This window comes from Sceloporus undulatus, chromosome 5 (assembly GCF_019175285.1).
Source record: "Sceloporus undulatus isolate JIND9_A2432 ecotype Alabama chromosome 5, SceUnd_v1.1, whole genome shotgun sequence".
NCBI lineage: Eukaryota > Metazoa > Chordata > Lepidosauria > Squamata > Phrynosomatidae > Sceloporus > Sceloporus undulatus.
Window position 1 is genome coordinate 6,725,506 of NC_056526.1, and position 15,283 is coordinate 6,740,788.

Consider the following 15,283-nt stretch of genomic DNA (forward strand, 5'->3'; position numbering starts at 1 on the left):
AATGGTTAAGGCAAAACAAAATAGGAGGGGGGAGCTCCCAACTTGTCCAGTGCTTAGAACTACTGCTTTTTAGTATTTTTTAGCATGGGTACTGATTGTACTTCAAAAAATTTACACCAAGCAAAGAATCAAGCAAAGCTGCTGATCAGGCATAAGGAAGATACCATTTCCAACTAGAAATGTTTCCAATCAGAAACAGGACCTCTCTTGAAATTCTTTGTTGCTGCCTCACTCATTGGCAGGAAGAGGTTGGGAAAAATCCCCCTCCTTTTGCTCCACCAACTCAGGTGCTGGCTGATAAAGTGGTCTTGGGGATGAAACCAGAAGACGATGCTGAGTTATGCATTTGTAACTAAGGTCTGCATGGGCCAGGACAGTCTGAAGGCAACCTAGAATGTCCTGGCCCCACAACTACCCTGACCTTTCCATGTTACCTGACCCTCTGTTTTTGCACAACGTGCTGTCTGTATGAGTGTCCCACTGAACCACCTAATGTGTCTGCCACCACCACTGTGGGTCACTCACTTCTGAGGTCAGAATGAGGCACCCAGCAATGATCATATAACTGGCCATCTTGTTCTGGCCTCACTCAATCCATGGTGATGGCGGTTGCACCGGGAGGCTCAGCAGCACACCCATGCGGAGAGCTGGCCTGGCAAAGGAAGGAGGGCTCTGGATTTTCCTGAAAGATCCAGAGTGAGAAGTATGTTTTTAAAATCCATAGGATTATTTCTTACCTCCTTGAGGATGCTGAAGCACTGCATGCAGATACAGAAAATCACTTCTGCACTTGTCTTGTTGGCTGCTGGGATCTCACTGTCGCTTTCTCAGACCATCAAGAGTCATTGAGAACCAGAGAGAAACAGGAAGAGTCAATTAGGCAAAAGCAAATGCTGGATCTGTCAGATTCACCTATTGTCCTCAGCCCATCCTCTCAACAGAGGGATGACAGGTCTGGAGTAATAGAGGTGTCTCCGAGCTTCCAACATGAACGAGCACTATGAGGCAGCTTTCTGCAAATTAAACTGTCATTCCATTCCGGATGGCATTGTGGCTTGATATCTGGAGTGCTTCACAAGTGCCGCTTCTGTCTGGCTGTCACCCAGCCATGCAAGAGCACCTGGGTTGTGACAAGAGAGAGGTGATTGAGAGAGAAGAGAGGTTGAGGGAGAGACCGTGGTGAATGAAACTAGCGTACAATATGCCCTGGCCATTGTCCATGTTTCTTGTATTCTGAATGCCTCTGAGACTGCACTATGGATTAGGATGTTTTTGAACCTTGTGAATTGAGAGAGAGCTGCTCATCCTATGCTAGATAGTATTAGGCATATCCCACTAGCTTCCAGAAATCCTGACTGGTTTTCTGGACTTAAAGTCACCATGCCATCTTGAACACATCTGATCTCAACTGATTTCAGACACTATGCAGGTCTGTTTACTACAACCTGGAAAGCATGTGTTCACAGTAGAAGAATGAAATGTAGATGCACCCTACATTGCATATATGTTTGATTTCCTTGGTAATATCCTTATTGGTCAATTGCTTTTGGCATCCGTTGTAACATCAGTGAATTTCAAAGAAAATCATGAAATAGAAAATTCAGTATACAAAGATTTTTAGTCGGTCCACCCTTGCTAACAGAGGGAGGCAGGTCTGGTCTGAGAGATAGGAAGCCACAGATAAGCAAATGATTGCTATAGAACCAACAAGTGGCAGGAAGGGCATAAAAGGGCCAAGCAGGTGGGCAGCATCAGAAGAAGGCAGACGTAAGATGAAAGATCTCTGATGACAGCAGTGCTAGCTGTAAAAAAGAGAACCAGAGGTGATCAGTTACTTGTTGCCTGAATAAGAAACAGAAGGAGGAGGAGAACTTCTACCTCCATGGCCTGGGTAAGTAGCTCTCCCAGTTCTTCACCAATTCCTCTGCCTTCTAGAGCAGCTCCCAAACATCCCTTGGCTGGCACAGGTTGGCCACTTAGGGGTATGTGATGTGGGAGGAAGGCAGCCTCTAGGTTTGAATCAAAGAGTGAAGTCTGGCAGGTAGCGGTGCTAGTTGTGGGTTACAGTGCCTGTGAGTTTTCTCTCTGTCTTGAGGGATGTTGAGGGAACAAGGAAACATCCAGGGCACAAATCTGCTCTCAGTGGCTCTGACCTCACTCTGAGACCTGTGAGAAGTGCAATAATGGAGCCATATTCTGATCACTGTAAGTCTTCTGCATCCCTCCCATGAGGGAACTGAACTAAGAAATGTCCACAAGTTTTGGATTCTGATTAAGCAGGGGACCTCACGACAATTCAATGCTGAGCCCTACAAATCCAGATTGCTAAGGTATGGCAATGTACCACAATTTTGCCTCATCTGAAGGCATTGTTCATTTTTAATGGGGTGTAATGCCAGCTTTCACTCTTCCATTCAGCTCAGCAGGATGGCAAGCATGGAATATTTATAGAGAGGAACAAATGTCTTACCACAAGCTCCTTTTGGGAGTCACAATTCAATCTCTTCAACAACTAGAATTCCACACCAGCTGCTCTTGGGCTCAGTTTCTTTGATGCAATAAACTATCCCTCACCCATTTATCAGAAGGGTGAACAGCCTGGCTGAAAAACTTTTGCAAATTAAGAGGAAACTTGGACCAATTTCCAAAGAATGTTTCATGGAGTTGGTACCCATTATCCCAGATGTAGGCTACTTATCTGCAGTCACTGAAATGCCACTTGAGACAGATGTTGGCATGGATCGTGGTTTTGATTGGGGCATCTTCCTCTTTCCCCCTCAAGGCTAGATCCTTGTTAGGCCTTTTGATTTTTGTATTGGATCAAAGATATCTGTTTTAGAATTCATGTACATCAACAGTAGCACCTATGTGAAAGAGTCAGGACAGTTTGTAGTCTGATTCCACAAACAGGAATTTGTTGTTGTTAGCTGCCCTTGAGCCGACCTTAACTCATGGCAAGCCTATCATTTACTGGTTAGGTCTTGTAGATTTAGACCCATGACCTTCCTGGTTGAGTCTGTCCATCTGGCTTAGGTTCTTCCTCTCTTTCTGATGCCTTCTATCTTTCCTTGCTTTATTGTCTTGTCCAGTGATTCACGCCTTCTCATGATGTGGCCAAAGTACAACAGCCTCAGTTTAATCATCTTGGCTTCCAAGGAGAGTTCAGACTTCAAGTACCCATTTGTTTGTCTTTTTGGCCATCCATGGTATTCTCAGCACTCTTCTCCAGCACCACTTCTCAATTGAGTTGATTTTCTTCCTATCCTCTTTCTTCACTGTCCAGCTCTTACATCTGTACATAATGATGGGAAATAGAATGGATTGGACTATTCTAACTTTAGTGCTTAGTTGTGTATATGCACAAAAAATTATTTTATGCACAGAAAATGCTGTTGTTTAAACGGAAAATTCTGTTTTCTGTGCAAAAATGTGAAAATTTTGTACAAATTAAGTCCCCAGCTACAGCATTTTCTGCACAAAAATATTATTTTCTGCATCCTAAATGCTGTTTTCTTTACAGAAATGTTGTTTTAGGCACAAAAATATCATATGCAGATTTTGTACAGAATAAATCCCAAACTGTGAATATTCCCCCCAAATTGTGGAGTTTTTGAAGACTTTCTCACAGCAGGAACAAAACTACTAAAATTATTTTCTTTGACAACAATATCAGTGCAGAATTACTCCTCTACTCTAAAGAGAACCCTTTGACTTCCCTTGTTCCTCCATTTTTTCATGGCAGGGTCTTTTGGAGCCTGCCTCCATCCCATATCTGTGCAACCTGATCATACTTCCTTAAAATATAGTCCAAAAATTCAATTATTCTCATTCAGTAATTAATCATACTGACATAACTGTGTCTATTCCTTTTCTACAAGCATGCAAGAATAAATTAAAACTGTGTATTCCTTTATTCTAAGTATACAAGGGAAGCTCTAGAAGCACTTTCTGGAGACATGCTAGGTATAGTTGGCATTGTACATTGTGCAGGTGGAACATAATGCTGTGCCATGCAATTCCATATTTCTTCTCCTCTCCTCTGGAAGAGAAGGAAAGGTAGAAAAGAAAGGGAGGCTCAGTGGGATGTACCCAGGCAGTACTTAGATGCAATTCTTCAAACAGGAAAACAGAAATGATGTCATCTTTCAATATCTCTAGTGAATCACTGGGAATCCAGGAAGGCAATGTCAGCTAACTTCTTTCAATAGCACTACTTATGCTGGATGCTGGCAGGGCACCTACCACCATCACACCAGGGATGTAGCCAGGATTTTAGGAAGCGGGGGGGGGGGTGTCCAGACTAAGTGCCACCATTGCAACACACTTTGGGCATTTGGAAACTGCCTGGACAGGGTCGATGTTACACAAGGAGGTACTGAATATTTCCTTCTGCAATGGAAAGGAACATGGATGCATGTAACCCCATATGCACTCATAGACTCCTACAGTTAGAAGAGACCACAAGGGCCATCCATTCCAACCCCTGCCATGCAAGAAGACATAATCAAAGCACTTTTGACAGATGGCCATGCAGCCTCTGTTGAAAAATGTCCCAAGAAGGAGACTTCACCACACTCCAAGGCAGCCTCCAGCAGGTTCCCGGTCATTGCCTTCTAGCATATGAATAATCAAACTGCAGTCCCAGGGCCAAATTATGTGAGATGCTGAACTATAATTAGAAACTAAAATTAACACATTTCCTGTCCAGTAATGTGACTCCTTCAGTGCTTTGTAACAGAGCAATCAGACATGCAGATGAAACCCTTGTTTATTTCTGCCAGAGAAGGCAAGCCTATTTATAAAATGCAGAGGTGAGAAAAGTTCACGATGAGACAATCAGATGTCTTTTATCAGATTAGGGATGACCATATATTTGGCAGCCAGTACCTAGAGCAGCCATCTTGTTCAAGATGGAATAGTAGCAGGAACCGAACTTGTGAAAGTTACTTTTTGCTGTACGGTTTCCAGAATCCTGAAGCTAGTGTGGTCAGTGGAATTCTGGGAAATGTAGTCCAAAGAAGTAATTTTTTACCCAGCTCTGGGTTCGACACAGTAAAAGGCAAGTTGATATTTTAATCCAGTGGAGGAGGGCACCTTATAGGGCACCTGGCTTCCATCCTCTCCTCCTTTTTCAATGGCAGCCAAGATTAAAGAGTTGGCTCTTGACTTACCTACATCTTTCCCCTCTGTGATCTCACCAGCATCCCCCTTTTTATTCTGCCCCAGGAGATTTGGTTGCTGAACTCAGCAGGTGGCTGCAGCAACGTCAACAAGGCACCTGTCAGCTATTTTGGCTGCCTTTTCCATTCTGTCTTCCTAATTATAAAATCGCGGATGGCATGGGCGATAGGGGCTCTTTGTATGTGTGTGTATGTGTGCGTGCGTGCACACAAAATGTCAAATTGAAGAAATTAAAAATGTAAATGACGGAGCCTAATTAACCAGTTGACAGCAGAGCACAGCTGCCAGTGACAGTGACTGATTGCCTTCCGCAAATCTTGTCCTCTAAGGCCTGCCATATTTGTGGGGGGGGGGGGGGGAGAAGGAGGAAGGGAGGGGGCAACCAAAATAGCAACTTTCTTAAAGAGGCAGTACCTTGTGCAGGCAAACCTTTGCGCTAGATAGGGATGTAGGTAGCTGCTTTATACTGGGCCAGACCATGGGACCATGTGGTTCAGTTTACTAGAGTGTACTGTTGCATACGCTACACCATGAATTGAAAACATATGGCCCATGGGCCATCTATAGCCCCATCCATTTAGATGGTCACCAGGGCTCTGCCAGATCCACCCAGCTCAGCAACTCTAGGTGCACTCAGCAATTTAATCCAATGAATCAAAGAAGAACTTAACCTATTATGAAAGTGGGTGCAAAGGAGGACTATTCCACTGTTGCAGAGCCAAATCCTGAAACACTTGCAGCCCTGACAGAGCCATATGCATTGGTAGAACCATCAATAGTCCTTTGTCTATAGATTTTAAATTCTTAGATCATACATATCATGCCAGCCAAGCTGCCAGATACTGGAGAAAGCTAAAGCACAAAGCCTAAAATACCAGGACGAAAAGCTTGTAATGATCCCTGGACCAAATTGGTAGCCAGTTATTTATGACCTGGATGGCAGGCCTGGTAGCCCCTTGCACCTTTTGTCTAATTAATGAGCATTCCCTATCTAAATGAGCATTTCCTAGCAAGTGGCTTCTTGGATTTTAAGGTGGTTTCAGGGATCAGATGAGGACATGGAATACCGCCACAACATGGTGACTATGTGTCTTTTGCACAACCTTGATCACTCTTGTTCTGGCATTGTTCCCTGGCAGTTCTGGGCAACAACAAAAGCTAAATACCTCATCCATGGCGTGATCCTTAATTTCATATACTGAGTTGGATCAACTTACCAGTTTACTGGAAGACTTGTTTTGCATCCTTTTAATTACCATCCTGTAGCTAAATGGTGGCTGCTGCAAGACGGAGAGGGGAGGTTATTGGAAGAGAAATATTTCAGGCAACCTTGATGGCCTTCTGCCTGGAAACCTGTAACATTTTGGAACATTTCCAAAAGTCCTCACCAGTTGCAGAGGACGTTTTTATTCTTGTTTGACCATTTCTTGGAAGATGGGAACAAAACTGTAAATTTAAAGCTGTCTGTGCTTTCCTTATGGTGCCAAGTCACAATATTTCTTTAAAATGCCCAAGTGTTTTGCATTTTCTCTTTGCCCTTTTTCCTTCTTTTTTTCAGCTTCTTTTTCTTCCTGTCCTACCAGAGGATGAAGGCATTTTAAAGGTGGTTTTATTTCATTTGTTTTTGGTTGGTTCATTAAGTTTTATCCTCTTACCCTATAATTTCAACGTTGTTACTATGGTATGACACCATAGTATTACTATGAACAATTTAACAACTTCTTCGTGGATAAAACCTCTCAGATAAGCGAAGGTCTTAACGCCGGCATTAGGGCAGAACCTAGGGTAGAGGTATCCAGAGCCTCCGTGGACTCTATTAAACTGGATCAGTTTGAGTCGGTTAGTACCGATGATGTGGACAAGATCCTTGGAAGCGTTTGGAAGACAACCTGCTCCCTCGATCCCTGTCCCTCATGGCTAGCGGCTCAGGGGGGACCGGTGGTAACTTCAATGTTACACCGGATTATAAATATATCTTTGAGGGATGGGAAATTTCCATCCAGCTTGAAATTGGCCACTGTAAAACCGCTGCTAAAAAAGCCCTCCCTCAACCCCCTGATGCATACTAATTATCGGCCAATCTCGCTATTGCCATTTTTGGGGAAGGTGATCGAGAAGGCGGTTGCAATCCAGCTTCAATCGATCTTGGATGAAACGGATTATCTAGACCCATTTCAAACTGGCTTTCGGGCGGGTTACGGGGTTGAGATGCCCATGGTTGCCTTGGTCGATGATCTCCGTCTGGGCATCGGCAGGGGAAGCGTGTCCCTGTTGGTGCTCTTGGACATCTCAGCGGCTTTCGATACCATAGACCATGGTATCCTTCTGGAGCGCCTGGCAGAGGTGGGAATCAAGGGCACTGCGCTCCAGTGGTTCCGATCCTACCTCTCTGGGAAGTTCCAGATGGTGCAGCTGGGAGACGTGTGCTCCGATAAGAGGGCCCTTACATCCGGGGTCCCTCAAGGAGCCATTCTGTCTCCCATGCTTTTCAACATTTACATGAAACCGCTGGGAGAGATCATCCGGAGACATGGGGTGCGGGGTTATCAGTACGCTGATGACACCCAAATAGTCTTCTCTATGTCTCCGACTGATGCAGTGACTGGGGATGGCATCTCTCCTCTCGTGGCATGCCTGGAGTCAGTAATGGGCTGGATGAGGGAAAACCGACTCAATCTGAATCCAGAGAAAACGGAGGTGTTCGTGATAGGTTCTCCTGGCCCGGGGATGGCAGTGGTTCCACCTGTCCTGAACGGGATCACGCTTCCCGTAAAGGACTCGGTACGCAGTCTGGGGGTGCTCCTTGACTCGTCGCTCCACCTTACATCTCAGGTGGATGCGACGGTCAGGAGCACCTGCTATCAGCTTCGGCTGATTCGCCAGCTGCGTCCCTAACTGTGCCAAAGGGACCTTGAAACGGTGGTACATGCTCTGGTAACCTCTCGATTGGATTTCTGCAACGTGCTCTACATGGGGCAACCCTTGTACCTTACCCGGAAGCTACAATTGGTACAGAATATGGCAGCCAGACTGGTCACTGGCATACCCAGGGCCAGTCATATAACACCTGTACTTAAAGATCTGCATTGGCTGCCTATTCACTTCCAGGCGCAATACAAGGTGTTGGTTATAACCTATAAAGCCCTACATGGCTTGGGCCCAGGATACCTTGAGGACCGCCTCTCCCTATACAATCTGCCCCGCACACTCAGAACATCTGGGCAGCAGCTACTGAGGGTCCCAGGGGCAAGATTAGCCTCTACATCGAAGAGGACGTTTACCATCTCGGCCCCGACCCTCTGGAATACGCTGCCCATAGAGCTCCGCTCGGCCACCTCCCTGGCACAATTCAGGAACGAACTAAAAACCTTCCTGTTCAAGCTAGCATTCCCCGATATAAGCTCCAGTTAGTCTCCCCCCCTCTGACGGCAGTGGCGAGCTGGCCAGAATGTATTTTAATGTAGATTTTAATTGTATTTCTTTTATATTGTATTGTATTGTGTATCTGTTTATTATGTTGTACACCGCCCTGATTGCTAGAAGGGCGGTATAAAAATAAAACTTTTCTTTATTATTATTTATATGGTATAAAAAATATGGTCTCTCTAGGCATCTGGAGGTCCTTCAGCATGACTCTATGGTCAACTTCCACTGTAGGTTCCACCGGTTCACTATTATTCATGATTTTTGCTATCCACAACAAGTCTGTGAACGTATTGCCCATGGATATGGGTGTTGCACTGTATATTTTATTTGCATTTTGATGTTCTTTTATACTCCATCTTGGGATCCCTTGTCGACAAATGGGTGGGGTTATGTCTCAAATAAATAAATAAACATTTGCTATGGCAAATAACATAATGGGCAAGTTAATCCTTTAACAGTAAGAGGCTAATTAGTGATGACGGTGACTTCCATGTCATTGAGGCAGTGACTCTGTTCTTGATCTTAGCCTGAATTCTACTGGGATTGCCCAAGGGTGTTATCCACACTGCAGAAATAAAGTAACACTGCTTTAACTGCCACAACCCTATCCTACAAAATAATGGGGTGTGTAGTTTGGTGATACACCAGAGCTATCTGACAGACCAGGCTGGATAGCTCACCAAACTACAGATCCCTGGAATCCACACGATGGAACCATGACAGTTAAAATGGTGCCAGACTGCTTTATTTCTACAGTGTGAAAGAGCTGAAAGATGCTGAATGCTGTCCCAAATATAGGTTCAGCCCTGTGGATAGACCCTTTAAGTTCAGAGTACAACCTAGAGAAGATTCCCCATGCCACTGTCATAGATGCCACGAGCCACCCTGTGCCTAACACAAGATACTTAGACAAGACTTGCAGAACAGGCATGTATTCACAGCATGGCTAAAAGTCATGACGGATGAAACTTGGACATGCTCACTGTGGAATGTGTTCCACCACTGCAGAGCCATTGCTGGGGAAGCTGATCTCATTTTCCCCATTTAAAGGACTTTCTGGATCTTTTCAACATGTTCTTCACATACATTTTGACATAACACTCAACAGCCTCTTTCATCCTCCACAGGTACTATTCTGACATTGGGAAGATGCCAGCTATCAGCGACCAGGATATGAATGCTTACTTGGCTGAACAGTCCCGCATGCACATGAACGAATTCAACACAATGAGTGCACTCTCTGAGATCTACTCCTATGTGGGCAAATATAGTGAAGAGGTGAGCATGGCTGAGGTGGGTGGATGGAGAAGAACAGAACTTGCAAGGAGCAGCAGTTGGAAAAGTTACTTTTGGGGCTACAGAACCTAGAAGAGTTGGGCTGGGAGATTATGGGAACTGTAAAAAGTAGCTGTCCCAAATTCTGGAGAAGATCAAGATTGTAGTCACCATACCTCCAACTCTTAACAGCTGTGATTTTTTTCCCTTGCCTAGAGGAAAGAAAAGGAAACACACAGTGCAACACATTGGCCTGAATCTTAGAGTAGACTCACTGAATCAGTGATTGAGTGGTGAACCAACATGTAGGTCTATGTCACTGATTCAGTGGATCTTCTATAGTGGGATATTACCAATGAGAATGAGGCCATAGTGTTAACCTCTAAAAACAAGGCTGCTTTCTGATGTCCCATTTTGTTCCATATAAAGACCTGTAAATCACTGGCCTGTTACAGACTGCCAAAATAAAGCTGCTTCGGGTCTCTTTGGAGGTATTCTATTTAAATGATGCATGCATCCTAAGAATCCGGAAGCTGCACCAAAAGCTGCACTCTGGTGCTTAGGAATGGAGTGTGGCTTTGGTGCGACCTCTGGACTCTTAGGACCCATGCATCATTTAAGTAGCATACCTCCAAAGACACCCGAAGCAGCTTTATTTTGGCAGTCTGTAACAGGCCATCGATATATCTAAGATTCTAATGTCTAAGAGTGAATTTTCAGGTAATAGAAGGATTGGGGTGCAGAGAGTCAAGATTTCGTGCCATGCATGTCGAACTGCAAACAAGCCTTCCATGTTTGCCATGTTTCTACAGAAGCATGGAAAGCATACAGAATGAAGTATGAGCTATTCTGCAGGCTGGGTGGTGGACTTTCCATCTTTGGAGGTTTTTAAACAGTGGTAGCATGAGCATCTTTCAGGAATCTGTATTCCTGCATGCAAGGGTTTGGATTAGATGGCCTTGGTGGTCCCTTCCAGCTCTAAGATTCTATAATTCTATACTCAAGATTTTGCAGTTTGACGTGTAGAAAATATGTTTTTAATCCTTGATTCCAAAGTTAGGTTTGAAACACTGTGCAAGAGATGTCTTCTGAAATCTCTGAAGCAGCAACAGTCATTTACTAAGATTTCTAGTAAGTGAGTAGATGTTTATCTGGGGAGGAAAATACTTCAGCATTCTGGCTGTTTTCTTAAACAGAAACAACAGGATTAAGTCTGAAAAATATTTAAAAGGACCAAATAAGGTGATGGAAATTGCACATGTTTGTTTGATTTTCAAAATACATATAGGCCCGGTACAGACTTCCGCTTTGTGTCACCCTGGTGACGTGCTAGGGTTGCCTGGGGGATGGAGCAACTGCATGCCCTGCAACCCTAGCACATGGCCAGGTCATCACCGCTGTGCAGCGCCATATAGACAGTGCGCATAGCGATGACATCTCAGCTGTGCCGCATCTAAATGGCACGGCGCAGCTGTGATGTCATCGCACCGTCTCTGGTGCTTTGCTGCTGCGCAATGGTAACACACAATTTGATTGCTACAGTACCGCTGCGCAGCAATGAGAGGCTGCTCCCGGCCGCCTTTTCCTGGTGCTGTGTACCACGTCATAGTCACAGATTTCTATATTTTTCCAAGATGCAGAATTGGGATTCTCTATTTTTCCCCACTTCTAACCCAGAGTCCTAATTGTAAATGTCCTGGGCAATACCACTATCTGCACTTTTTTTCTGGTTGTAATTGTTGTTGTGTGCCTTAATGTCATTTCCAGCTCGTGGTGACCCTCAGGTAAACCTATTACTGGGTTTTCTTGGGAAGCATTCTTCAGAGGGGGTTTGCATTTGCCTTCCTCTGAGGCTGAGAGAGTGGAAAGCAGAGTCCTGCCCTGGAGTTGTACATATTTACAAAGATCATGTTCATGGACATTGTCTCTTTTCTGGTCCATGTGCTGTCCATTTTCAATCCTGTTTGTTTGTTTGTTTACAGAATAAGAGGTGTCACCTTCTCAGCATCTTTCTTTCATGTTTTCCACACTGCTTGAGTTCACTCCCCTATGTTTTAACCATGTTTCACATGCATTTTGCACTATGAGCATGTTTATGAATGCATGCTGCCAATGTGGGCTATTTTGTGAGGTATGGGTCTACAGATGTCTGACAGCATGAAGATTTTGATGTGCAAATTACACTTAGCCTGCCAACTGTCTGGCGCATGCAGACTGAAACCAGTCTGTCAAATGTTGGACTGAAATGAGATCCTTCACACATTCCTTTTTCTACCTTAATTTAGGAGTGGGAAACTAACATGCGTTGGGACAACACATTGGTCACCTGCAGGAACTTGGATGGCCTCATCCCCTTGCTGTTCCCATCCACCTTCCATATATTAAAATACCTCTTCCATTTGGGGGTTGTGGTAGGAGACCTGATTTGCCATGTTTTGCCCTTTACTTAATTTGGAAATAAACAGAGTAGCCCCTGGGGGCCTCAAACTGGTCTTGGAGAGCCACAGGCAGTCCATGTTCTCTACTTTTGCAGCTGCCCTTAGCTGGACAGAGAATAGCATGTTGAAATGTGTGTACACATGTAATTTTGCCAACTGACCAACATTTAAAAATGTGTGTGTGTAACTTCACGGCTCAGTTGTGTAGGAGGGAGAGGGTGGGAGGGTGCCTCAAGACCCCTCCCCAATTCTTATCTTTTGACAAACAAATGATAGGCAGGATTTCACCATTCTAATGCGCACCTAATTGAACCCTATAGTGTTAAACATCTGTCATAGTAATACAGGTCTACCCAAAGGACAAAGATTGGAAGGCTACATTGGTCCCATAAGGAACCAAAGAGAAGCACCTGTTCCACCACCACAAATAAATTACAGAAATTCTATGCCCGCATGACTTTCACCATCATCTAGAGCAATGGGCCATATTTTCCCCACTTTTTTTTAGAAATATCCATCCAAAGTCGATCTTTGATTATCTTCTCTTTCCATGGTGGTCATCTGCTTTGCTAGATATGACTGACCTGTGCCATTTTGTTTTCTTTCTCCCATCCGCTCCCCTCTTCTGCAGATCCTTGGAGCCCTCGATCAAGACGACCAGGCTGGCAAGCAGAAACTGGCCTACAAACTTGAACAAGTTATAACCCTCATGAGCATAGACAGCTGAGAACTGCCCTACCAGGGGACTCCCTGGGAGGGATTTGAAGAACAGAACAGAACAAAACAAAAAAACAAAAACCAAGCCGTGCCTCAGTCAAGAACATCCTCTTTACCAAGTGCAAGTTTCTGATTGGCTGTCGAGCAGGGTTACCTGAACGCCTCTGCGGCTCACCTGCCGAAATTACGTTTGCAGAGCAACTTGAGGGATGTCTCCGAGGAGGAATCTCGAAATGTGGGGACCATTCGGGTGGAGCTCCCTCGCCCACAAAGTCCCTCCTTCCACCTTTGCCCAGAGCATCCCTGTCATATCATCCGTTAACCGACAGAGGGAGCCATTTTGGGTTTGCCTCAGTCATGCTGCTTTAATGGCGCTCCTTGGGCTCGGAGGCCTCGGGCGCAAATAAACTCAGTGTTACTTGGAAGCTTCACCAAGGCAGAACTTGTTCACTTGCCTCCAGGAATCCCAACAGAGTGGGAATGAACTTGGCTCTGATTTTTCCCACTGACGAGTGCTGCTTCTCCCTGTGTCCTTGTCAGAAGATGGAAGGACCCAGTGGCTTGCCCCATGGACTCTCTTGGTGGCATCACCCCTTTACCCTGTGAACTCACAGCGCTGTCAGCTACTCTCCTGGCACTGTGTGGAGAATGAAGAAAGCCTGCCCTTTCCCTCCATCCTCAGTCTAACTTTGTAGCTTTTCTTTTTTTTTAAAAAAAATGTTCATTTTCACTTTCAGTCTCTATGTCTATCAAATGCAACATGAAAAGAATACCATGCATACAAACACACACCGTTCTTCATGTATGGTAGGAGTGGGCAGCTGTGAAAGGCTAGGGGCTACCGGAGACCTTGGAGGGCTATATCCCACCACCAAAATCTGCCTTCCAAAAAATAATCAAAAATGTTTCTGTCCCCAAACACCCTCTAAAGGGCATGTAGGGCATTTTGACCATGTTTTCAAGGACCTCTTCAACCATTTTAGGCCCAGGACAGGGCTTTATAGCAGCATGAAGTGACTAGAATTCATTTCCTGTATTTAAAAAGGCCTCTCTTGGATCTAAAAATCCCCCAGAGGGCATTTGGACACATTTGAGACAAAAACCATAGGGGGCTAATTTGCACAAAATTTTAGCCATGGGGCCTAGCGGATACAAAAACAGCTCTAAGAGGCTGCAAACAGCCCATAGGTCACATTTTGCCCACACCTGACCTACAGACTTTTCTATTTCCACTATAGATTCCTTCAGTACAGGCAAAGGCATCTATTCCTTCTTAAAACAGCTGTCTAGCTGCATTTTGGGAGGTTAGGCAATCTTTAACTAAATCACAATGCTGGCTCTTCCATTCTCATTTGTAAAATCCCACATTGCCTCTTCTGATATCTTTCTGGCTAACATTTAAAAACAAACAAACATAGAGCACAAAGTCTACAGATGGTTGATCAACATCCGAGATAGGCCATACCCAAGTGGTGCATTAGTTCGCCTACCAGACAATACTCCAGGGGCTTCGTTCTTTCTCCACTGCTTTGCCACTGAAATTCAGTGGGAACTATGGGGGTTCTATCATCTAGAACAGTGTTTCCCAAGCTTTGGTCCTCTATGTGTTTGGGACTTCAACTCCCAGAGGCCCAAGCTAACCTAGCCAATAGTCAGGAATGCTGGGAGCTGATGTCCAAAACATCTAGAGGACCAAAGTTTGGGAAACATTGATCTAGAACAGTGGTTCTTAACCTATTGGGGGTCGAACAACCCTTTCACAGGGGTTGCCTAAGACCATCGGAAAACACATATATCATATTATATAAAACAAATAACATTATGGTTGGGGGTCACAACCAGATGAGGATTATTAAAGACCTTGTATTAAAGGGTCGCGGCATTAGGAAGGTTGAGAACCACTGATCTAGAAGGTTCCAAAGTGTCTTCCGACACCATAGAGTCATGGGACATGGGAAAAGCAGAAGAACATCTCACAGAGTTTAAAGCAGTGATTCCCATTGCTTTGGTCCTCCAGATGTTTCAGATTTCAGCTCCCAGAATTTCTGACTGTTGGCCACACTGTCTAGGGCTTTTGGGAGTTGAAGTCCAAAACATCTGGAGAACTAAAATTTGGGAAACACAGGAAGGAAGGAAGGAAAGAAGGAAGGAAGGAAGGAAGGAAGGAAGGAAGGAAGGAAGGAAGGAAGGAAAAGGAGAGAGACATCGCAACTGTGGTGGAAATGAAATTGTAGCATTGCAGACTT

The 15,283-nt window shown here is 44.7% G+C and overlaps 1 protein-coding gene across 2 annotated transcripts in view; it reads left to right on the forward strand.

Annotated features, from left to right (window-relative positions):
- Positions 1–14,688, forward strand: part of PLXNA4 (plexin A4) — a 611,693-nt gene extending 597,005 nt beyond the window's left edge. For both annotated transcript variants that reach the window (XM_042470005.1, XM_042470006.1), the window contains exons 31-32: positions 9,735–9,885; positions 12,952–14,688. In XM_042470005.1, coding sequence (XP_042325939.1) covers positions 9,735–9,885; positions 12,952–13,047 — 247 coding nt within the window. In that variant the 3' untranslated portion in view covers positions 13,048–14,688. The remainder of the gene's footprint in view (positions 1–9,734; positions 9,886–12,951) is intronic.
- The last annotated feature ends 595 nt before the right edge of the window (positions 14,689–15,283 follow it).